We start from the raw sequence: 26,510 nt of genomic DNA on the forward strand, positions 1-26,510 counted from the left end.
TGCTCTGCATAGATGCCATCCAGTCACTGCCTGAACCATCATACGCTGGCCCCTTTTGGGTGTTGTGAAAGGAGACCAGATCGTGTAGATGGTGCAAAACATCAGACTCAAGTCAAGCCAGTGTGGATTCTACTGGTCACCAAGTTGATGCTGGAAGCCTCACCAAGTGTGGAGACACCCGCAGACTTTACCTGCTGTTAACACCCTCCTTCAACAGCCAGCATCCACAGTGTAGCTGCACTGGCACCTCAGCCAGCTATCTGCGCAACAGCCAGCCGGCAAATTAAGTATAAATTCCCTTATTTTCTTGTTGCTCCACAACATTGGGGGAGGGGGGAAGCTGCTTGAGAATAACGGATCCAGCAATCGACTGTAGTATGCGTTACCTTTGGTGCAAAGATTATCTTTGAAATACTCTCACTTCTTGAGTTATCTGTTTCCATTTATGAGAGAGAGAGAGAGAGAGAGAGAGAGAGAGAGAGAGTGTGAGTGTGAGTGTGAGTGTGAGTGTGAGTGTGTGTGTGTGTGTGTGTTTGGCTCAATATAAGAAGTAATTCTGTACTCTTCAATTCTGTATATTTGATTTTATGCGGTGTATAAGCCTTACCCACAAATTAAAATATATAATTTTCCATTGTAAGCAAAGTCTATAACTCTATAAAGAAAATAGTTAATTACTGTCTGACTGTCGAAGGAAGTTTTTGAGTGAATCTCATTGCATTCAGTTCATGGTACATTGCTAGACAACAGAGAACAGTCTGTAAGTAACACGAATTCAAAAACTACAATGCAAAATGAAATGTATTGAAGCCAGATATCGTGAAATTGAGGGTTTTTATTTAAACAAACCGATTAACCTGTAACTCAGAGATGACAGTAATTTACAGGCTAGTCTTGTTGGCCTATAATGTGAATGCATGTCATTGCATGATTGTAGTTAATGATGATGTTTTTCATTACATATTCAATTTTTTTTTATGATTTGAATAATCTGAGGATGGTTGCAGAAAGCAACTGAAACCAGTCATCATGTTTTAATTGTATAATGAAAATTGTGGTTTAGGCACGAAAAGCTTTCACATTAAAAATTATTATTTAATAAATTACATTAAGACAGCTATCTCCTTCCTGACATTGTCAGGCTTCACTAATTACAAGTGTTTCACATAGCCACTGTGATGGGAAGGCAGGCTTTGTCTCATCTCCTAATCAATACCTACATATGTGCGAAAATCTCATCCCTACCCCTAGCCAGAACCCAGTCCCACATGCTGTTCCTACTTTGTTGCCTAACTCATGGAACCCCCACCCCCCAAATGGCCTGACCAGTGAATTGCATATCTCTGGCTGCAACCCATCCTTCCACAGTGAACTCTACCTGTTCCAAGTTCTGTCAGTCCATAGTGTTCACCAACCTAGTCTTGCCAAACCATGGAATTCAGGCTCAAGCCTCCTCGCACTATCTTTGCTCCATCTGTAAAATAATCCTGGTCTACAATCCCAAATTTCTGCAGCGCACCTTCCAGACTGAAACCCTTGATGTGATCCCCACAGAGACAATCTCTGCCCTTATGAATCAGTGCCTTCGGCCAATTATCTGCAACTTACCCTCCTATACAGGGTGCATAAGAACTATGTAAACCAAAGTTTGGTGATTTTAGATGTGAGAAAAAGAAACACTTTCTTATGTGAGACTAATGTCATAGATGCACTATTTCCCCGCTAGTGGTCTATGAGGACTAGATGCTAACAACAGAGATGGTGTTCAAACTGCCGTGTGATGAACATTGTTTTAGAGATGAGCAGAAAATTTTGTCTGTTTACATCAATGCATAGCTGGTATTTGCATGTTAATGATTGCCTAACATGCTCAAAACAACCAGGTGTTTCGCAGATAATGGCTGCAGCTTCAGCCAAATTTGCAACCAGCTCTTTTAGAATGTCTGTCTCATACATCAACACTTCACCTTGCCACACAAAAAGAAAACCATAGGTCACCAGCATCTTCAATATTCACCACAATGCAGTTTTAACAGCATATCAGATCATGTGTCAAAACCTTCATGGACCCTTAGCAGGAAAACAGTGAACCTGTGACATTTTTGCTTCATAAAAAAGGTTTTTTCTCTCCTTACGTCTAAAATATTGTATATGTAATTTTTATGACCTATATAAAAGACATTAACCAGTTCCCCACCCAACTCTCCACATTTCCTCTCCCTTTGTCACCCACAGCCATGCTCATCATTGTTTGATGCCACGTCCCTCCACAATAACATCTACAATGCCCACCATTAACATTACCTTCCCCAATGCCTGACTTGTACTAAACCCACAACCCTCCTTACTGGCAACATGACCAACTATACCCTCACAATTACCTCTCCTTTGAAGGCATCATCTACAAACAAATACCTGGTACAGCAATGGGCACTTACACGACACCATCCTATGCCCACCAATTCAAGAATCATCTAGAGGAATCCTTCCTAACCATCCAGAGTCCCAGACTCCTCCACTTGTTAGTTCCCTGGACCAAGGGTGAGGGCACCCTAGCCGCAATTCTCCAGAATCTTGCTACCTTCTCCTCCGTTCACTTCACTTCGTCCTGCTCAGGCCAACGAGCCAACTTCCTTGATGTCTACCTCATGGATGGCTCCATGGATGTGAACCAAGGCAGTCCACATCAGACCTACCAACCACCAATAATTCCATTTCAACAGCTGCCACCCATTAAACATCAAGAAGTCCCTTCTACACAGCTGAGCCACTGGCAGTTGTTTCATCTGCACTAATGAGCAGTCCCTCTCCAAATAAGCCGAAGAGGGTCTCACTGAGGCCTTCACGGACTGAAAGTACCCTCGCCATCTTGTCCAGAGGCAGATTTCCCACCCCTTGTCGCCCCAGTCACCTACCATCCTCCACATACCCACTGGCCAGCCAAATTACCACTTAGAACAGGAGCAGCTCAATTGTGGTCTCTGAAAGGGTTTTGACTAACTATAACAGATCTAGATGCAAGACCCGTCCCATACATCCTGCCACCATTCCAGTCCTGTCACAGGCACTTCCTAACCCATCAAAGCAGGGGCATCTGTGAAAGCAGCCATGTGGTCTACAATCTTAGCTCCAACCACTTTTTTGCAGGGGCACCTGTGAAAGCAGCCATGTGATCTACAATCTTAGCTCCAACCACTGTGCAGCATTATATATGGGCATGACAAGTAACATGTGATGGCCACCACCAAACTGTGGCCAAGAGACAACTGGACCACCCAGCTGCCAAGCACACTGTACAACACGATATGCTAGACTTCAACAACTGCTACACAGCTTGTGCCATCTGTAGTCGTCCCACCAACAGCGGGTTTTATGAACTGCACATTTGGGAACTCTCCCTACAAAATATCCTTCATTCCCATAATCCAGAACATTGTCTGTAAATAGCCTAACAGAGCTTCTAGCAGTATCCTCTAGGTTATCCATACATGTGAACAGTAATGGACCTTTCACACCTCTTGGGGCACTCCCAAAGTTATTTTTACATCTGATGATTTAGCCCTTTTATTTTATTTTATTTTATTTTGAGTTCCATCTGCTGTGGAATTCTGAATCCAGTCCCAAAGCTGTTTTGAGGTTTGGTAAGCTCATATTTTGTTCACTAAGCAGTAGTGTGGAACCGTGCTTAATCACTTCCAGAAACCAAGAAATACATCAACTTGAGTGCCACTGCCCAGATCTGATGGCAAACAGAATGAACCAAGATTCATAAGATTCCTCCTTGTTGATTCCTGCAGAGGAAATTTTCATTTTCTGTACAATAAAATGAGTTCCATAATTCTGGCAGACTGGCATCAGCAATATAGGCAGATAATTATGTGCATTGCTCAGATGACCCTTTGAGAAAACAGGGATGATCACTTTATATTCTTCATTGTTCCAGCAACATAAATTGTCAGAAGTGGAGCAAGCATTCTACCACTTTCAGTAGTCTGCCAGTTATCTTCCACTTTGGTGTCCAAGTGACTGCATGGGTCCTGTAATACCCAAGCTTTGAAAATATACTCAACCTTTCCTACTTACTCGTTTAGAACACACCATTATATTATTGTTTCTATTATTACCACCTTTAGTTCTTCCTAAAGGTTCTTACTCAACATACAGTTTAATACATAGCTCAGCTGTTTCTTCAGTTATCAGCTGTAAATTTAAAGTTTGTTGGGTAAGAGTCTTAAAAGAGACAAGTTGTGGATTATGGGTACCTGACCTGCTGAATAATCAGTTGTGGAACTTAAAGATCATTTATTAACAGTTAGTACACACACTGAAATAATCTCTAAGTTACTCAGTTCACTGTAGAACACTTTCAAAACGTTTTGTATTGTTATAGACATCTGTTCTGAACAAAAGCCTCTCCACGTGTGCACTGAGTCTTTCCAATTTAATCATTTTTTTCGCTGTTGCACACAGCGCACATTGGGAAAAAATCTTATAGAGGCAGAGGTATACAACTGATTCCTCAATACTTTTATCCTTTGGAGTGGAAAACTTCACACTGTGGATTCCTAGAACAACGTGTCTTGTCAAAGCTGGTCTCAAAATACCAGCTTTAAAAAATTGTATGCGCTATCAGTATTGTAGTAGCAAAATCAATCTTTTGTTAGTTTCAGGGTTGGCTTAAGAGCAATCATGGAACAAGAATTACTCACTACCAGAACAATAAGATTGATATTCTCATAATTAATACTAGATTTGTGGGTCTGCCACACTGGCTAGTGGTCAGTGCATCTGACTGCCACGCAGCAGATCTGGGTTCGATTCCTGGCCATGTTGCAAGATTTTCTTCACTTGGGGACTAGGTTCTGTGTTATAATCGTCGTCGTCACCACCACCACCACCAATACCTATACATAGGTCGCCCAATTTGGCGTCAACTGAAAAGACTTGCAACTCTGTAGCCAAACTTCCCCAGGTGGGGACTCCCAGCCATCAACACCATACTATCATTTCATATCATTCCATTCACTAGATTTATGAAGAGTAATAAGGTGTGGCTCAAACCAGTCGTATGAGTTGCATCTATTAATATACTGAAGAGAAAACCCAATTGAGAACACTAAAATTACGAGACACTATGGCTGGCCATTACTTACCTTCAGGTGCCACCTGTTATTCTGCACACCGCTGTATTTAATTATTGCATACACACAATTTAAAATCATGAAAGAAGGTTGTGTATGTGGAAGGGGTCTGGAGACCCCAGAGGTTTCAGATGGATTATACAATAGTAAGAGAGTGATGTTAAAAGCAGACCTTAAAACTGGAAAACATTTGCAGAGGCAGATGTGGGCACTATCACAGTTTACTGGTTATGACCTTGTAACACATAAAATGCAGATAAAATACCTTCTGCACCATCCAAAATTTAATATCTGTTGATAACTTGCACTGTACTTTTGATTCTGAAGCCGTAAGCTGTATTACAGAAACTATATTTAATACGTAATCAATGTACTAGTGTATTTATTTTTGACTGTATATAACTGATTGTAATTACAATGAAAATATTGTGAATTGCTGGGTAACAGCCAAGGGGACTTTATTGAAATGTTTGAGTAGCAATGATGAAATGGTAGTAGTTACGCCATTTTTTATTTGAGTATGGACGGTCCCTGTCGCGTTGTGAGCAGAGAGGAAACACGGTAGCTCGAGTCATGAAAGAGTGCAGAAGTGTTTGTTAGGCACTCCCACTGCCGCAGAGTGCAGCTACACTCGCGCCAATGTACACACACCTGACTGGTTAGCCCCCAAGTACCGAGGGCACGGTAGGAGTGGACAGGCAGGGGAAGCTGCAATTCCAACTATTGCCTGTCCCGTAACAATACGTGGCTCTGGAGACGACTCGGAGTTCTTCTCATCGAACAGTAGCAGCATCAACAATAGCAGCACAGCATTGTCATCGGCTACTTTCTTCGTCGTCCGCACAGCTACAACATCGTAAGACTGTTAACTGACAAATACAGTAATGTAGGAGTTTTGCCCATTAATATTTCTTTCACAAAGTATGAATAACTTGAATAATAACTTGCAATAGTTAAAACTTGTAGGGCACCCGTGTTGTCATTGTCCTCAGACACTATTACCGAACAGGGTCCCTTTACTTTCCATGCAACCACCAAGTGTCATAAGAATATGAAAGTGATTAACTATTTATTGCCAGGAAGTTTCAGTCTAAATTTTCTGCCACAGTAACTGTTTATTCTTGTATTGCATAACAGAGGCTACTTAGGAAAGTAAAATTTCACTGGCAAAATTAATAACTACAGATAAAGCACAAATGAAGCGTGCGCAATTTCATTTACTCTGTATTTAGCTTGGCGAGTGACTTCTGCTGGCTTGGTATGTGTTTTATAGTCGATATTTTAAAAGTAAAACCAATTGATCATTTGCTTAAAGTAAATTTAGTTCAATCTTTCAATAATCAAAAGTAAATTGCTTGCCTCTTCCTAAATTTTGCATTACGTTACACTGAGGTTATTGAATGTAATTTTTTTATGTAACAAAGTTTAAGTTAAGCCAGTCATTTATTTAACCAGTATTTTCATTTAACGTTACTTTCAAAATTTAGTATTTCGGAATGAGTAACTGCAAACTCAGTGCTTTCTGATTCATTTAATTTCTCGTGAACTGTTGTGCTGTGGAAAAGCATGACAACCTTCTATTGCCATGCCAGTGATTATTTGCTTAAATTTCTTTGCCATTACCTTTCTCAAGATTCTGGAGATTCACTGCCCTAGCAGGCTGGTGACCATTTAATTATCCCTTTTTTAGCTAATTAGTGTTTTCTTTGTATTATCAGTGATTTTTGTAGTAAATATTACGTGGTACCCTTTTTCTCCCCGTGTGGTTCAAAATTATCATCAGTATTTAGCTTAAGTTTATAATATATTCTTCATTCAGAAGAGCCTGATGTACACTTTTCCTTCAATAACGATAGTCCTACTAACTGTAAAATTTCATTAGGCATATGTGAACACAGTCAGTTGTATCGCAGTCCAGTAGGCCGATTAGGAAGGGGGAGGTTATAACCTGCAGATTAAAACTGAGATTGTAAAAAGGAGATGGGATCTGGAAAAGTTGAGAGTTTCAAAGGAATCATTGGCAATGGTTGGTTGAAATAAGGGAAAAGAGTAAAACACAATATAAAATCATAACTTTGAGAGGTAAAATAGTGATAGCAGCTGAGGAATTAAGTGAAATAAATCCTAGCACGAACCTTCATTTAATACGACACACTGAATTAAATGGACAAAAACAAAGTATAAAATTCCAGTAAATGAAGTGGGCAAGAGAAAATACAGATACCTAGAAATGAAGCTTAGAGGAAGTGCTAAATGGCAAAGCAGGAACAAATTGAGGACAAATGAAAAATTTTAGAAGCATTCATTACTATAGGGAAGATGCAAAACCTTCAGAGAAAATACAAGCAGCTGAATGAACATACATAGCTCAGATGGCATGCCTCAACTAAAAACAGGACATGCTGACAGGTGGAAGGCGTACATAGCAGAGCTACAGAAAGGAAGCTAGCATGGTGGGGGTGGTGGTAGTGTTTGTGGTGATTTCAGTGCATTCAATGGCATGGCTATCAGTATCCATGTAGAATATGAACTAAATGCTAAAGTCTTTCCTCACACACAATCTCCTTCTGGCCATGGCCCATGGACATATATTACACAATTAAGACAGGCAGACAATGACAATGGATATAGCAGTTGCTTATCAACAATGATAAAAATTCACATTTTGGAGTGTATATATCTACTTGCATGTTCATTTACATAAATCTGTAACAGTAAGTGAAACAAGACATAGCATAATACACTAGAAGTAATTCCCCGATTTGTGTAGCTAGTTGACTACTAAAAAACAATAGGAGAAAAGCCAGACATGGCAAGGACAAGTGAATGTTGAGTAACTGTGCTATACAGTGAAACCTCTTTGTAACATTCCTCCATATAACATAAGCCTCTACGTTATGTCCATTTTTTCTGGTGCCAACCAAAATCTCACACACACGCACACACACACACACACACACTGCTAAATTTTCCTCTGTAAGACATTTACAGTGATTTCCTCCATACATATGGATATCAAAATTGCTGCCATTTTGTCAAAACATAAAGTGCAATTAAGTAAGATGTGGCCTGTCACCACTGCTCTGCTACAAGCACCAGACACTGGTGGGTCCCCCTGATCAGGAACTTGCCTGTGTGTCACAGGACAGCTCCCTGTTCTGTCGTGTATTTGCCACTTCTCTCCCCATCTGTCACTGGAACCATGATCGCTCTGTAGGCTTCAACTATGAGCCTTAATCTGTCACGTTATTCCTCCAGCCACACATTTCCCCACTGATACTCAACTCCTCCGAGTCAACAACAAGGTAATAGAAATCAAGAGACAGAGAAGGGCAGCACATTACTTTCCTTGCAAGTGTCCTTTGCTACCGTGTTAATGTGCTCATTTCCAAGAATCCCCATAAGCCAGGTATTTAACAGATTGTTACTTCTTTCCCTTGATGTCATAGTATGTGGAGAGTGTATTGTACGTTTTGGATCACTTTGCTGGGTACATTTGACAAATAGCCTATAGAGTACTCAAGGAATCAGAGCATACGAGAAAGTTATTCCATCTACTGCATCTCCTTCACTCCTGTGTCTTTAGCATTACATAGAGCTCTCCATAAGAGACTATATTTGGAATTGTAATCCTGAAAACAAACAGAGGACACTACTGAGCACCCAACAATATCACCCTTATGGCCCTGCTTGGATCCATCAGTGTAAATACTTAAATTTCAGGGCTCTTTAAAAATGCTCATTAAAAAGGCTTGTTTAAAAATAAAATCTGTGAGGACAATTTCTTGCATTTTTTTAAAATTGAGAAACAATCTTGGACTCGCTACTAACCAGGGAAAATATTTGATTTGCCTCACAGAGTTCTGCAAGCTGTTCCTTTGCTTCAAACCCAAACAGTCTTGTTGCTCTTCTGCAATGCACACATTTGTTCTGCTGATGCTCGGACAATAAGATTGAAGGCTGGATATTTGGTGGATTGACTGGTCATTATATGCACGCCACAGCATGTGGAACTTCTGCTGGATCTTTAGAGGCAGCTCCCCAGCATAAGCACAGAGCCTGGGTTTGGGGTGTTTGTCACCAGTCTAAGGCCCTCATCGTGAATGTGGCCCAATATATAGAATGCTGCAGTAGTGTAAGTATGACCTAAGGCTTTGTAAAATAACAGGGCCAACTTGTTGAGCAAATGACAATGATAGTCCATTTTGTCAATGTGACTTCTACGGATATGCCATTAAGGCACTTTAAGATGTTGGCAGCCTTTAGAGTTTTGCTTTGAGATGCTTCAAATGGGGTGAACAGGTGATTTCTTCATTGAAGAGGCCCAAGAACCTAAATGATTCCTTAAAACAAATGGTGATGTCCCCTTATAAGATTGATTACAAACATTTCATACACAAAATTGAGACACAAATTTTATCCAAAAAGACAAACTTGTGTTTTTAGCCCATAATTCGATTAAGCACAGTGTCTAGAGCTGCAAAGCCAATATTTGGAATGAAGGTAACAACAACAACAACAACAACGACAAACATACTTGTATTTTAAAAAATTAGACCTGTTGAGTAGCTGAAGGGCATCAAAATGAATACAAAATGTTTTACGTGATGTGATCTGAGAAATCATCAAATAGGGACTTCTGATATGAACCAATATTGCCTAGCACTGCTGCACTTATCTGTGATGGTATTCATGATATTCTTTGGGGATTAATGGCCACCTTAAGTGTGACATGTTGCCTCTATCAGTAACATATAATGGGTAATTTAAAAGGTAACTATATTTGTTATGACGTGGAAGCAGCAGAATGCAAGTAAAATTTGAAATGGTGGTTAGTGTTGGGATTCAGGAAGGGTATGGGAGTGGGGAATATGAAACTATGAATGTCTACATGGACTTATAATTGAATATACGATTTTCTTCACTGTTTTATGAACAAGAAAGAATCAATATCTGTCAGGCATATGATGGTAATCTGAAGTCTGTTTTATTTTTTAGGAATGTATTCCTGCCTTCCAATTTAATTTTTTTGTTAAATATAGGAACACATTTTACTTGGATGTGGGGAAAGTCGAGTATGTTTTTCAGGGCTTGTGTATAAACTCTTGATGTTCAAAGACTTTTATTGACCTTCCTCCACAGCATTTACAAGGGTTGGTTGTCTTACACAGGAGAATTGATACAATAGTGACTTGTTCTTTTCTTGACATCGACAATAGCATAGGTAACCAAGAAGCACTGTGGATACATACAGAAAATACTAAGGAAATATATACACACAGTTTCTTATAGGTTACATAATTTTACAGCTGCATTTCTGCTTTCCATTTTTCACTTTTGCAACAGGTAAACAACTAGAAGAAAATGTTAAACACGTATCTGAAATCTATATAGTTTCTTTTATGTATACATATATATTATTCATTTATATGATTGTTGTATATATATTCATACCTATCCTCTGTAAATTGATCACAACAGCAAATCACAACTGGTAAAACCGTCAGTATAAGACATGACGGTCACATGTACAAGTGTAAGCTAAAACTGGACTCCATTAACACTGATTACTTGAGTTAACCATCTAAAATAGGAAAAAATGCGTCAAATGTTATTACAAACTTTATGTATTTTTTTTTTCCAGATGGTGTTCACGGCACGGCCTTTGTGACCCACATATAGTCTACCCATAGTTCTTATTTTATTTTTTGCTCTTGGGAAATTAGTAAGCATGATCCTTGATGAAAAGACCAACATCAGCAGCTGCTCCCTGTACACCTCCAGCATAAACTCCTTGTGCAGCATCACCATTGGCCTAGGGGGAAAATTACAAAAATGATTTAATGTACAGACAGTGGGGTAAGCAACAAAAAAAAAAAACAGTGTGTCCCTTGGAAACTCATTACTTCTTCAATGCTAATAGAACAATGCTCTTTAATGGAAGCAGTAATATTAGTGAATTAGAGTACTTAATGATTAATGCCTGTTTAAAATTACTTGTTAGTTGATACTTCAGAACTTGGAACTAAACTGGTCCAATCAGAGCTTTCAATATCATGTACAAATTGTTTACTGACAATGTAACAACAAAGCATTAGTTCACTTGCGCTGCCCATGCAACACAGCTGTTGACACACTCTAAGCAGCCCAGTCCATGAAGTGTCTCTTTATCATTAAGCCACGTGGTAAACAGTATTATCCCCCCCCCCACACACACACACTAACCTGTCTGATTAATCCACAGCCAACATGTAGGCAATGCGCCAACACTGGAGTGGCACATGAAATATCAACTAACAAGTAGTTTGAATAAATCAACACAATTCACAGACTATTGCCCCTGTGAATCTTGTTCTGAAGCAAGTAAAAATTTTCTGCGAATGGAAAAGCAAACATACATACTGTGAACTTTTCATTACAAAATAAATGAAGTGGAGTATTTGTGAATTTCCTTCATAATTTTCATTTGCTACAGTATGAAAAATGATTGACAAAATTTGTTGCCAATCCATTTAGCTTCATTTTTCCCCAGTACATACAGTGGCAATAATTATAATATTAAACATGGAATCATCATCATCAGCAATTTTAAGTTAGATAGTGAAAATTTACTAATTGGGTAATAACAGAGGAAAACACACAGTGGCAAAAGCACTAGCATTCAAAACCAGAGGCTCCTTCTCACACAAGAGAGGAACAGGTTGAAGTAAGAGAGACTTAAGGCTACAACACAGAGGAAAAGTCACCTCATACCCAAGTACAAAAAAATTCTCAAAAATGATAAAGCAAAAGTAGCAGTTTTTTGTCAAATAAAGCAATATCAGTGGGTGGTTTTTTTTTTTTTTTTTGAGAAGTTATGAAATTTCTAATTTTGCCTTATAGAAAATGTTATAAATCTGAGGACAGCAGTTTACTATTATTTTTACCTGATAGTTACGGAATGTTAAAACTGAATTTTGACTTATAGTCTCCTGAACACTGAGGTTCAGATAGAATCTTAAGACATTTCATTTACCATGTAATGCACTTTGATGCGATGACGAAAATAGCACCAAAATTGCAAAAAACACTGAATTTGGCCACAAGATAAAACAATTTTCTCCTGTCGCTACTCAAATCTCTGGCACTTTCTTCCAGTATCTTGGCAACAGGTGTCCCATGACCTGAGGTCTTCGCTGACTTTTGCCATAGTCTTTCTCCACTCCTTGCCTCTCTTCTACCAGAAGGCAATGCTGGTTCCATAAGCTAGGGATTTCAGATCATCATATGCATTTTCATCAGTTGCCCCCTTGGTTTAGTAAATTTTTTTTAAGCTCATTTAAAATATTCTCAGTTCATTAAGGGTTTTCTACAGTTGCACTGCATTACACAACTTTGAAAGTCTCTGAAGGCAACAAATTTAAGACTTCAGACATGCAAGTGATTTGATTTTCATTATATGAAGTTGGTTATTAAATCATGTTAATAGTACATCAAAAGAGGGTATGATGTTAACAGAAATTTCAGGATGGAAGCATCAAACAAAAATGAGGTAAGGGAACTACTCACGCGTAGATGATTAACGTGTGGCGCATTGACATGTGATAACTTAAGAGACTTCATGGAACTGAATATTACACTGCCACATGCTTCACACTAGAGCTTGGTCTCTTACAAAATGCATAAGAAAAATAATTAGCTTTTATTGTCTAAAAGTGTCAGTTTCCAAACTGGTTAAGACTAAGTTCTTTGTTTAATTACAAGCAGTGAACTAATTACAGAACAGAAAAAGGTTTTACTGTTCTAAGTTGACCTGCTGATTCAAAATTCCAAGCTTTCAGTAACTTTCTTAACAGAGGGGGGATTCCAACTTACCTCAAAAACTTGTGAGTACTTTCTAGTAGCATCTATAGTAATTTAGTACCCATATTCAAATACAAATTAAAATGTAGACAACATGGGAACCACCACCTTCTACGTACACTGAGTCATTGGATACCTCCTAGTATCGAGTTCAACTCCTTTTGCCCAGCGTAGTGCAACACCTCAATCTGGTGTGGACTCAAGTCACTGGAAGTCTGCTGCCACAATATTGAGACATGCAGCTTCTATAGCTGTCTATAACTGCGGTTACGTGTTGCCAGTGCAGGATTTTGTGCACAAACTGACTTCTCAGTTATATCTCATAAATGTTCAATGGAAGTCATGTTGGGTGGGCTGGATGGCCAAATCACTAACTCAAATGTACTTCAAACCAACAGTGAATAACTGTAGCCCAGTGACATGGCACATTGTCATTCATAAAAATTCCATTGCTGTTTGGAAATATGATATCCATGAATGACTGCAAATGGTCTCCAAGAAACCAAACACAACCATTTCCAGTCAATGATCAGTTCAGTTGGACCGTCTCCTTTCCATGTAAACACAGCCCACACCATTATGGAGCCGTTACCAGCTTGCAAAATGCCTTGTTGACAACTTGGGTCAATGGCTTCATGCAGTCTATGCCACACATTAACCCTACCGTCAGCTCTTACCTACTGAAATCGGGACTCAACTGACCAGGCCATGGTTTTGCAGTTGTCTAGGGTCCAACCCAGAAGAAGCACTGCATGCAATATCATACTGTTAGCAAATGCATTCATGTTTGTCTTCAGGCATCCTGGCCCATGAGCAGCAAATTTAACCACACTGTCCTAATGGATACATTCAGCATACGGCCCACATTGATTTCTGCAGTTATTTAACTCAGTATTGGTTTTCTGTTAGCACTGACAACTCTACGCAAATGCCACTGCTCCCAGTCATTAAGTGAATGCAATCAGCCACTACATTGTCTATGGTGAGAGGTGAAATTTGGTATTCTCAGCACATTCTTGACACTATGGCTCTCAGAATATTTAATTCCCTAATGATTTCTGAAATGGAATGTCCCATGCACCTTGCTCCAACTACTAATCCACATTCGAAGTCTTGATTCCCGTCGTGCACCCATAATCACATTGGAAACCTTTTCACGTGAACCACCCGAGTACAAATGACAGCTCTGCCAATGCACTGTCCTTTTATACCTCATGTATGTGATACTACTGCCATCCCTACATGTACAAATCACTATCCCACGACTTTTGTCACTTCAGTGTGTGCCTGCTTGTATATACAAAAACAAGTCACTACATATGCAAGCTGCCTCTCCTTTTCAAATTATGTGTTTGTCAAGCGATAAGTATTCACAAATGTCATATGGAATTACATCATGGAATAACAGCTTTAAGAAAGCCCTCGTTACACAAATATGTAGCAAAAGAGTAAAATGTGGTACTCATTAATGACCATATTTTTTTCTCATGAAATTCATTGTAAAGTATCATCAGAGTTCACAAAAAAAAGATCATTATTCTTCATTCAAACTAACCCAGGAAGGATGAGCAATGCTGTTGGCTAACTCTCTGAATTATCTAACTCTTTGAGCACTTACTCTATGACATTAAATGCTGGACAGAGAGCAAAGCTAAATCTGAAAGTAAGCTTTTGAAGTTCCTTCCAGGCACATCCTACTCCACAGAAAATAAAAAATCCAAGAGGGACTGTAACAATAGTATGAAAAGAATAATTGCTACTCACCATATAGCAGAGATACTGAGTTGCATATAGGCATAACAAAAAGACAGTCCAAAAGTGAGCATTCAGCCAACAAGTCGGAAAAGAAACACACACACACACACACACACACACACACACACACACACACGAATCTGGCCTCAGCAGCCAGAAACTGGTGTGTGTGTGTGTGTGTGTGTGTGTGTGTGTGTGTGAGAGAGAGAGAGAGAGAGAGAGAGAGAGAGAGAGAGAGAGAGAGAGAGAATTGTGTCTATCTGTGATTCAGCATTTCCGCTTTGTGGTGTGTAGCAATTATCCTTTTCATAATAAATATTTTCTTCTGTTCTTAAACTAGATAGTCTTTTCTGTGACCATCTGTAAGTAGTCAGTGTGCAGTCATACTATATCATTCCAGTGAACTATGGAACACAAAACTGAAAGTAATTAACTAAGACCCAACAGCGGTCAGAAGCAATCAAAAGATTTTCAGAAGTTTGTTCAAATTTGTTTTACATTAATGTATCATTTCTATGAATTTGACCTCGAAGTTATTTGTGTGAGCCTGTTCTTTAAAATGTTATAGTTTCTCTTGGTATAGGAATGCAACCATATGTTAATAATTAATTAACCCATAAATCCTAATTAAACACAGAATCCCCATCACTCTGGAAAAACAAATTTACTGTACTAATTTACAGATTGTATAAAACATTACGCATATCCAGCATAGCAACATTTATTTCCTTCAAGTCCTTGTCATGTTTGCCTTAAAGTATCTTACTGCTACACACCATTATTCCACTTGATTTCTATGAAACATTGTACCCATGAAAATATACCTTGTTTAAAATCATTCTCATTAACCCTTAATATACTAACACAGATAGCTATAGATGGGGAGTGAATTATTTAATGAAGGATATAAGAAAAGAAGGTGAAATTAAGTACTTACCATTTCAGCACCAACTTACTTTAGAGTGATATGTACATAATCAAGAGAGATAGGTTAGCAATGAAACTCAACAAACCATTATGCAACAAGCAGAGGTACTTAGTAGGCATGCGTAGCAACAAAGTTGATCTTAGAAGAGGCCACTGTCTTGATGGAACCAGCAACATACTTTCCCTGGGTAGCTAGGCCGTTGGCCTGTGGAAGCAATAAAAATTCTAATATTCAACTTCTACAGGTTGATTCCAATATACTGTTATTACAGCACTATTTACACTACACTACAGTGCATTACATTACACTAATCTACTGCAATAGAGAAAAGCAAAGTTGGAAAAAACAACATTCTCACTTTCACAAGAATCGATCTTAAGCATTGAATTATCATCTCATGATAAGCCACATAATTTAGACATTGATGACACCATCATAAATTTTTAAAAAATCTGTAATACTGTGTACCAAAAGCTGGAACTTAATTTTTTATGGAACAATCCTGCTTACCTTCTAAATAGTCTGTGCTCTACAACTCAAGAGTGTTGGTACCTACACAATTTAACATCTCAGACACATAATGAAATGCCGAGATTATCCGTAACTTTTCAATATCTTCAATCACTTTGATTATTCTGATTCAATAACTCCAGATGAGCAAAGGATTGGCTGTATCATGTTCCAGTAATTCTTTTAGTAGCAAAATACGCAGGCCAAATTCTTCCACAAGATGTATTCTCTGTTAAGGGTTTCAAATGTCAGTTTTATGTCACACTAAGGTATTCCACTGATGTCCCTGAAATCATCTTATGTGATGTGCCACTCAATAACACACTTATTTTCTGTATGGTGGCCAGAACTTCAAATTAATTTTCTTGGAAAAGTACATACTTATTAAAAGATATCAACCTTCTGACACCCACTAGGTAAAGCCTTCCTCTAGAATTCTGCCTACATTATGGTCTTCTGCTAAATGCTTTAAGGCTGCTCCTGCACATTTTCCATCATCATCTCGCCATCTTCATTAAACCATCATGTCTTTTTTTTTATCTCTTGGAATCCTCCCAAAAAACCCTCTTCATCCACTTACTATCAATCTTCTTGGTGGCACTGCCTAACCACATTCATTTAACTTTCATTATGATTAGGATTAGATTTCCCATTCCAGCCTGTTCCCCGATCCATTTGTTTGTTTTCCACTGCTTACAGAGCAATCCTCAGATTTTGAGCAATTTTCAGACTAAAGGCCCACATCTTTACTGCCACACAATGAAACATTGCAGAACATCAGAAGCTTAGTTCAAAAATACTATTTAGATTCTTAAAAACACCAACCCATTTTTACTTCTAACCTGTCATTGTCTAAATCTCCCTAAATAGGAAAAGTCATCACCCAGTCCTTCATTGTTGATTCAAACAATTTCCTCTTCTCTGTGTTGATTATACGCTATTACACTTTTCACATAGTTGTTTTTTAGGTCTACTTTGAAACTTACTCCATTACGTTCTACCAGTCAGTGTCAATGTTAATCTGCTCTTAAAGCAAAGAGTGCAATGTTATCAGCAAAATAAAGGTGGTTCAAACAGGTTACATTAACATGTACTTCTTCAACTTCCCAATTTAAGGTTCAGCAAAATTCCTGTAGGATTTCTGAGAATATTTCTTGTGATTAAGAATTTCCTTGTCTGACTATTTGGGCAGTCTCATAAGGAAGGTGTAGCATTCTGGCACAAAGTTTTCAGTATTTTAACATCCGCTGTTTCTGAAAAGCTGTCAGTACAGATTTCTGTGAAATCATTTCAAAAGCTTTCCCTAAATTTATAAAAAATCAACCACACTGTACTATCATACTCATTACTCTTATGTAATTCCTTTTGCAACTTGCAAATGGTTCACTACGCTATAGCCACTTTTAATGCTGGCATGTGCTTTGATTAAAATCCAATGTTTTTCTATGCAATTTGTGAAAATTTTAGTGCTTATCTTGAACAGTACACACAGGAGATCTTTTCTGTCCCCATCTATTATCAGAAATGTAACATGGTGAACCTACAAAAAAATGTACTACTACTGTCAACCAACTGTGACCTTTCAATAACACTACAAGAAATAAAACTACTCTCACAAAATAGGCAAATTATATGCACTTTTCAGAGAACAAACTACATGTTCAATAGAGAGGTAAGACACAAGCACTGAAACATACAGCTAACAAAACATTCATACATTACTACAGTGCCATATAAATGCATATACTGAAGTATGAATGTGCAAAATAAAAACTGGTCACTGCTCACCTGATGAAAACCTACGAAATATTTTGAGCAGCAGGTGGTTTGCAATATGTTTACATCACTGGAGCCTTCTTCCACTTACCACTATGTCCGTGCCAAGAATCTCTCAATATGACCCAAGCAAATTATAAAACTCTTGTTAGTTAATCATTTTAAAACAAATATAATTTTTCTACAGATTTCCAACTGCATCTGTACAACTTAATACTTTGTCATGGAAATAATATGCAGCAACACTACGACACAGCACTGGTATAAACATTTAATATGCTGTTTTTTAATTACAAACTATCAAACTGTTTCACAGTCCTTGTGAATAAGAGGTCAAATACACACACATTAAATTTACAACATAATGCTGAAGTATTTAAAAATCACTGCCTGACACTTATTCAATACTATTAACTGCTCTAACTAGTTTAAGTGTTATCTCTAACAAAGCCTTCTTTGATATATTAATTACTCAAGGCCCTGAAATTATGCTGTTCACAGTTCACACTTTATACTACTTAAGACTGGTGAAGTAAAACGCACTCATAGGTTATCAGCAAATAAAACAAGCAAAGAACGTTTCTTAGATGTCTGAAATTGAGATCTTTGAGTAGCTGCTATTTTTTTTCATTATTAGCAACAAGCAAAAAGTGTAAAATGACATGCTGCAAGAAGTCTAGCAAATAATGCATTTATGTACAACACTAGGTTCAATCAAAAAGTCTGAATTATAGTCACCTTAGCCCTCTTCTTCAGTTCTTCCTGAGCAGCAGCAACATTTTCAGGCTTCCCACTCCATGCACGCAGAACAGAAGCCTGTAACACGAGGTCCAGTATCGTGCAAATTGAACAACGGTGTGTCCAGGACAGAGTAACAACAATATGAAAAGGTCTGATTGGTAATCAACAAAGAGGAAGCATTGAGTGGCTGACAAAAATGACAACACTGCTAAACTTCTAGCTTTCAGACAAAAAAGCACTTCAGAAGCAGAACACTACCATGCCCTGAGGGACATCCTGTCCAAGCTCCTTTCCACCCCTCCCAAAGTGGTGTTCCGTCGCCCACCCAACATCCTACTCGATCCCTATGCCACCCCTAATCCCAACCCCTTGCCACAGGTATCATTCACCTGTGGATGACCCAGGTGCAAGACCAGTCCAATCCATCCACCCAGCACTTCCTATTCCAGTCCTGTCACAGGTTTATCCTACATCATCAAGGCTGGGCCACATGTGAAAGCAGCCAGCCATACATCCGCTCTACAGCGATCATTGCACAGCTTTACTAACCCATCCACAAAAACTGACAACAGACAGAAAAGCGGTGTGCTGATCACATGCCCCTCCAGTATCCGCATCCAGTGACACCTAAAGACTGAGGATGACACGGTGGTCAGTCAGTACCACTGGGCCTCCAAGGCCTGTTTTTTCTTTTCTTTTTTTTATGACTACCAACCAGCTACCCACCAGGATGAACAATCACTGCCGAACTGTGGTCAAAAGAAAAGTTGACCACCCTGTGCCACAACATACAGCTGAACATAACAAGCTTGATTCCAATGGCTGCTTCACTAACCGAGCTATCTGGATCCTCCCTGCCACCACCAGCTTTTCTGAACTGCATTGATGGGAGTTATCCTTCCAAAACATTCTCTCCCAAAATTATCCCAGCCTCAACTTATGGTAACATAATGTCCCCACACCCACCATCCAATAGTTTCCTCTCCCTCTCTCCTGTCACCTCCTCCCTATTCTCATCTCCCACTCTTATGTGTCACCCTCTGCCAGTGCATCTGCCCAACTTTCCTCTTCCTCACTCCTCTCCTTTTTAGCTACCTGTCCCCCCTTCCCTCCCCATCTCCCTGCCTCACAGCCTCCAGATGCTGTGCCTGTTGCCAGTCTAGTCCCTGCAAGCTCCATCAGACAGCACTCTTCTCTGCCTCCACCCGTACACTGCTATCCCTTCCCTTTCTGCACCCACTTCAGATTGCTACTTCCATTCCATGTGACAGCTGCATTCCAGTCCAAGCTACCAAAGATGGCAGTCATGTCTGCAAGAGGTGTGATTGCTTGTGTCAATGAATGTGTGTGTGTTTCCTTTTCTGAGAAAGGCATTGGCCGAGAGCTAATGTGCTCAGTATCTTTTTGTTGTGCCTGTCTGCAACTCAATGTGTCATCTTTACAATAAGTACCAATCTATCCTTTGCTTATGTTGTTGATATTCCATAGTTTGATTAAACATACATTGTGTCATTTGTAGATTTAGATACGCGTTTCAAAATGTTGACCAGAATACACTCTTTGAAATTCTGAAGGTACCAGGGATAAAATACAGAGAGCAAAAGGTTACCTACAGTTTCAACAAACCCAGACTGCAGTCTTATCACTTTGATAGCCCAAGCATAACTTGTGTCACTGTGTTCAAAATACCGCACCCGAGAATATCTCAAGCCACGATTTTATCGACACACGAACCACCTATCGCTCAAAAACTGGACTCATTTTTTATGAGAACAATGTAAGGATATCTCATTACCTGGCCTTTGACAGATGCTGCCTTCTATTGTCAATTTATATAATTACTTTGAAAGAAACAGTACCGAACATGTCTGCTGCCGCAACTGACAGATTCATTGTGTGCTCGCTTTATCACAAATTTCTTGTGTCTACCTGTTAAATTTTGCCATTTGCTAATTTTGCTACAAATATGTCACTTCTGTTGAGTGAGCAAGAAATTATAGAAGCTCAAGAGGAATAACTCAATGAGTCTGGACCTGAAAGGGAAATATCTGAGTGGTACCAGCATGAGAAAAATTCATATTCAGATAAGCTCCAGTCTGGTACTGTTACTCGTTGCTAATATTGTTGCTACAGGTCCTGCTGCTGTTTGTCTTAAACTGATGATGGAATAGAATCCAACACTGTTTTCCAAGATCTGTTTGAAGGGTACAAGACAATTCACTGGCAAAACAAGAAGGAAGGAAAGAAACCCAACTGGTATTGTTGGTATTGCCCTGACTGCAACATACCTCGCTGGATGCCAGAATACTTCAGACTCTGCCATAATCATATTTTCTGTTGTCATTATTGTAAAATATGTAATCTAAAGAACTCAAGTAAATATGAAATATAAACCTTGAAGCTAGGTCTTTTTTATTTTGTATAACCCTTTACAATATATTAAAAAAGAAATGTGGTCAATAACACTAAGTAATGGCATAAATGGCCAATTTTCTGGGCCCAACATTTTTCTAAGGTGCTGGATCTCACAGGAAAAAAAGCAGGGAATTAAGAGAGATTTGTAGAATTCACACACTGAACAAGCATGAAATAAACAAGGAGACATTTGGAAAAAGAATTAAAATTCTGGGAGGATAAATAGAAACATTACAATTTGTTGATGACAATGTAATTTTGCCAGAGATGGCAAATGTGTTGGAAGATCATCTCAACAGAAATTTTCTAAGATGGAATATAAATTCAAGTGCTAGGAAATTTTTTCTGGAAGTATTTACTTGGTTTATCTGGAGTACATCCATATATGGAAATGAAAAGATGATGATAAGCAGTACAAGCATGAGGAAAACAGGAGTTTTTGAATCGTTTTAACACTTGACAAGCATGCTGAGCAACTGTTGAAGAGGTACTAAGTTGGAGAGGAAAGAGCTTTACAACACAGCCTGACTAAATACGACAGATGTTCATGGTATACATTCTGTGGGTTAGAGTACCGATTAATTTGGAAATAACGTAAAACTGAAGTAGTTAAATATTAAGAAGGGAGACTACAGTTAGCCATTTCAAAGAGATTTACGAGGCAATGGTTGTGCAGAGATGAAAGCTAAACTAGCGCAAGATAAACTAGCACAGAAAGTTGCATCCAAACATTCTCCGGATTCAAGACCTCAACACCAAACATACGAAACACCTTGACATTATCTCAGCACCACTCATATCAACTAACAGGGAATAAAGTATCCATTTGGAAAATTCCACGATGACTCCACAAGTATATTATGTTTTCTCTTTTTTATGCACTGCTAAGTTCTGAACTTTTTCAATGTCTAGAACTTCAAGTGCCTTCACTGCATAAATCGGAATTTAAATGCCATTACCAAACAAATCACTTTTACCCACCCGCTCATAACATGAGATATCCAAACAAACAACTCCCACAGTTTTCACAGATCCTACTGCACAGAATTTTATTCAAAAACAATTTTTTAAGTAGCCTTTTACCTGCAGAGCTCTGCCATAGCTGAAGGTCAGTGGCCAGGGTTTCTTGCCTGGGAATTTGTTGATGGCATCAAGGTTCACTGACGCCTCCTCCTCAGACTGTCCACCAGACAGAAACACGATGCCTGCAAAACAATTTAATCACTTTATTCTTGATGTTTACTTACTGATGTCTTACTATAATAAGGTAATTAGTTCATCCATTCTTCTCAGTGAAACAGACATTGCACTCTCTATATTTAGTCTGTTTGAAGTCAGAGTAATAGCTGTTAGTCTGACACATAAAGAAAGTGTCAGTTCATCAGATAAACTTGTGTGAAAACGTAAAAGGCCACAGTGGCAGCCTGAAAACAAAATCTTTTAACCACCTCAGATTACTACTAAGGCCATTTGTAAAGCATGGCAGTGAAAGATAAGAGACTGAAGAAATGAACTGAAATTTGTGCCAGAGGATTTGAACCCTGGTCTCCTGCTTGCTAAAAAGATGTGTTAACCATTGCATCACATTAGCAGTGTAGCTAACACAGCAGCACGGACTATCCTAGTGCAATGCCATCCTTAACACAAACTTCAATTCATGCCTTCAGCAATGCCTTTGTGCTAGGAAGGACACCGGATTAGGGTCGTCCATGCAGACAAGTTAGCTATACAGCTACAGTAGTGTAATGTGTAGCACATCTGTTTAGTAAGCAAGATATGGTTTAAGTCCCAGCTGTGGCACAAATTTTAATTCATTTCTTCAGCTTCATAAGGAATTACATTTTCCTTATGACTCAAGGAAAATGTAATTCCACCATGGAAGTAAAATTCATTTTATCCATTAATCTTTCCTTTCATCCTCCTCCTTTCAGTAGCAGCTTTCACGTAGCTGGGAATTTAAAAAATCTAAATATGGTTGCACAACTCTGATAATCACAGTTATGAGCTGCTCAAGTTAATGAAATTACATCTAAATAGAATTCATCAAAAAACTAACCTGCCACGGCGGCGGGCACGGTACGGTTCAGGGCGGTCACTGTTGCCTGCGCTATTTCCATTGGTGCAGCCTTCTTAGGGCATGACTGGCCAGGTGTCACCATGTTAGGTTTCAGCAAAGTACCTTCCAGGTACACATGATGGTCGTTAAGTGCCTTGTATACAGCAGCCAAGACTGTTTCAGTTACCTTCTGGGCTCGCTCCAGGTCATGTTCACCATCAGGCAACACCTGAAAAATAAAATTCACTTCAAAATAATCATTTTAGAAACCTTGAGAGCTCCAATTTTTATGAAAACAGCACTGACCTATTATTTCCTTCACAGTTACACTGCATTTGACAATTAGATAAAATAATAAACTGTGGAATCAAAGTAGCTACAGTAAAAGAAGTTAAAATGCTTTATATACACCAAAGCACAAAACACGAGAGTGTTGGCCAAAAAATTAAATTGTGAATTTCACGTACTGAAACTTTTCCAAGGTACTCTAGATTGCCACTTACAGGGGAGAGGTGGGGGAGGGGCAGGGAGAGAAGGGGGAGGGAGGTGGGGGGGGGGGGGGAGGGAGAGAGAGAGAGAGAGAGAGAGAGAGAGAGAGAGAGAGAGAGAGAGAGAGTGCAAGCTGCTGCATGTATGTGCAGTGAAGAATATCACATTGCCACATACTTCCTCTACAAAATTCTTTGGTTTGTACTTTTGGTAACATTACTTAAATAGCACCCAATATCACAATTCCTACAGAGTTCTCCTCATTATAAAGTTTTGCTGTATGTATGTGTGTGTGTGTGTGTGTGTGACATACGAGTGCTGGACTAATGTCTGAAGAACAATAGACTGCAACAGCAGAGTTTTAGCCATGGACAGGGCACCAGGTTTTGTATTATATGAGGTCACTGTGAAAGACCAGTCATTATACAAAATTTTATACAACTTTTTCTTGCCTAAAAACAAATTAAAAATGTAACTTATTTAACAGATCATGGCTCAACGCAACAATCCATATTGTAAAGTGATGCACTTTAAATGTTAGTAGTGAAAGACAGGTATACAACAGTGGCAACAATTAACTGAATACTTCGCATTTAGTATTAAATTGCAAGAACATTCATGTTAGAAGATAAACAGCCAGATCACATGGGCCTGGAAGAGCAATGAACATCGGTGATGTAGATCATTAGTGACTACTAAAATTCTAAATTTTGAACAGAGCAAGACATGATAGTGTGTTCCTACAATCCAAAATTTTAATATTATTTGACCTCAAACTTTGAAACTGTCATTGGAGAAAACTCTACAGAGAGATGCATAAAAGGAAACCAGAACAAGCATACTCATTAAAAAAACACATTTTGTGTTGAATCTCTCAACTTTAGAATAGAAAAAAATTCTTTGGCAAAAACTGACATGGGCAGAGAAGTGTTTGACTTTAGCTTCAGGTAATGTAGTTGGTAAAAAATTAAAAAAATAGAAAAGCATAACAGAATGACACTAGGAAGCAAATCCTTCAATTATTCTGAAGTACAAACAGTTAACATGGAAGGAGTAGAAGTCACCATCCCGATTAAACAGAAGCAGTTTTCAGAAATTACATTTACTGATGAAATATTCAAGGCATATGAGTTTCAGAATTTCACAACTGCTGTTTGGATTTCAGAAATATGTGCCTTTTTTATCAAAAGAACTAAAATTGCAGGATCTGCCACAGGCAGTGTTGCCAACATGTACTTAATTTCGTTTCCTAAAACCAAACAAGACACCGATACAAAACTTGGAAGTGGGATGGTAATGAGGATTGAACCCGAGCCAAAGGCTGCGCAATCTTGTGCACTATCGCATATGCTATGAGAATAACTGACACTAATTTTATCTGGTGGGCCATTTGACTTGGCATGCATGATGACTTGATTGACTAACTTCAATGTTAATCAACTCTGAAATGGCAAAAGTATCAATTCTTTCTTAGTTATTTCTCAGCTCAAAACTCTTACAATTTTTCAGATTGTTTCAGACTGCTACTATCTGTACGTGGCTATGTACAGTGGCTATTCCTGTTGCCGATACGCTGACCACTATAGAGAAATGGCTCTATCTTTTGACTGGCTTTGTGAAACAACGTTATTTAGGTACCGATTTCCTTTAAATGTCAATATCTAAATCCACAATAGTTGAGACTGACTGACAACTGAACTTCACTCTCAGAATTGAGAACTGAATGGCTGCCACATCTCTCGAAGTCCCAAACACAACATTATAAAGCCCTTAATGCTATACAGCATATTTTACACAAAATCCACAAGAAAAACTGAAGTTCACAGCAAAAATGTGAACAAACCTCAAACCAAGTTGTTTTGATAATATCTACAAGACTGTGTGGACTGGGCCCATATTCATATTGGACAAAAAGAGTGCAATGGGAACAGCAACCTAAATTGACTCTTCAGTGGATGAGAGATAAACATTTCAAATGAAGGACAGAATTCTTAGGAAGATTAGCTCAGGATAATTGAAGAGGGAAAATAACATGAATAAACAGCAGCAGAAGGTTCAAATAATAATCAAAATTTCAGATGAATCATTGCGAGATACCAGTAATGAAACACAAACTCCTTGATCTGTCCGATTCCAGCTCCCTTAAATTCCTGTAAAAACAAATGGTCATTTCCTAAAACCACCCAAGACACTGACACAAAACTTGGATGTGGGATGGTCACAGAAAACTCTTGTCAGCACAATAATTTGGAATATTATGTCTAACTAGAACAGGTTGTTCTGGGTTACGTGTCCACACACACAGGTGCCTGGGGAGAGTTGGGGGCAGACAACACACACTGTATGTAATGCCCACTGGTGAAGGTACTTTGAGCAAACAAATGTGACTGTAACAAAATGTGTTTAATAGAAACACTCAATCGAACTAAAAAATATTCAAATTTCAATACTCTATAGTATGTGATATTTCTTTCAACTTTGTTCTTAATATGCCTTCAGTTGTAGAACACTCTTCAGTGTTGTATTGTGAAGGTGAGACTTTTCTGCACTTTTTATCTTTTTCATGACAAAAAAACATTGTTCACAACAAAATGTTGACTCAAACATGGGACATGATATTATTTGCACCTCTTTATTGATCGAGTCACTCACATATGTGTATATCGTGCTATTACCTTAACAAGTTCATGCTGCTATAATACCTATCTTTCATCAGAGCACTATTTTGGAACTCAATGAATTCTAATTATTTCCAAAGATACAGTATCTGTTGCCACTTCACAATGTTTTGTTGGTAAACTATGGAACCTGTGTATGTAGGTAATTTTATTGATGAAATACATTCAGGAAAAAAGGG

At 38.6% G+C, this 26,510-nt stretch overlaps 1 protein-coding gene across 4 annotated transcripts in view; it reads right to left on the bottom strand.

Moving 5' to 3' along the window:
• Nucleotides 1-10,246: 10,246 nt before the first annotated feature.
• The window catches only part of LOC126418728 (fructose-bisphosphate aldolase), a 140,232-nt gene continuing 123,968 nt past the window's right edge, over nt 10,247-26,510 (bottom strand). For 3 of the 4 annotated variants that reach the window (XM_050085633.1, XM_050085634.1, XM_050085635.1), the window contains exons 5-9: nt 23,165-23,393; nt 22,192-22,313; nt 18,691-18,768; nt 15,752-15,870; nt 10,247-10,956 (exon numbers count right to left, since the gene is read on the bottom strand). In XM_050085633.1, the coding sequence (XP_049941590.1) occupies nt 15,775-15,870; nt 18,691-18,768; nt 22,192-22,313; nt 23,165-23,393 (525 nt within the window). In that variant the 3' untranslated portion in view covers nt 10,247-10,956; nt 15,752-15,774. The remainder of the gene's footprint in view (nt 10,957-15,751; nt 15,871-18,690; nt 18,769-22,191; nt 22,314-23,164; nt 23,394-26,510) is intronic. The other variant, XM_050085637.1, reaches the window with a different exon arrangement.

This window comes from Schistocerca serialis, chromosome 9 (assembly GCF_023864345.2).
Source record: "Schistocerca serialis cubense isolate TAMUIC-IGC-003099 chromosome 9, iqSchSeri2.2, whole genome shotgun sequence".
NCBI classification, from domain to species: Eukaryota; Metazoa; Arthropoda; class Insecta; order Orthoptera; family Acrididae; genus Schistocerca; species Schistocerca serialis.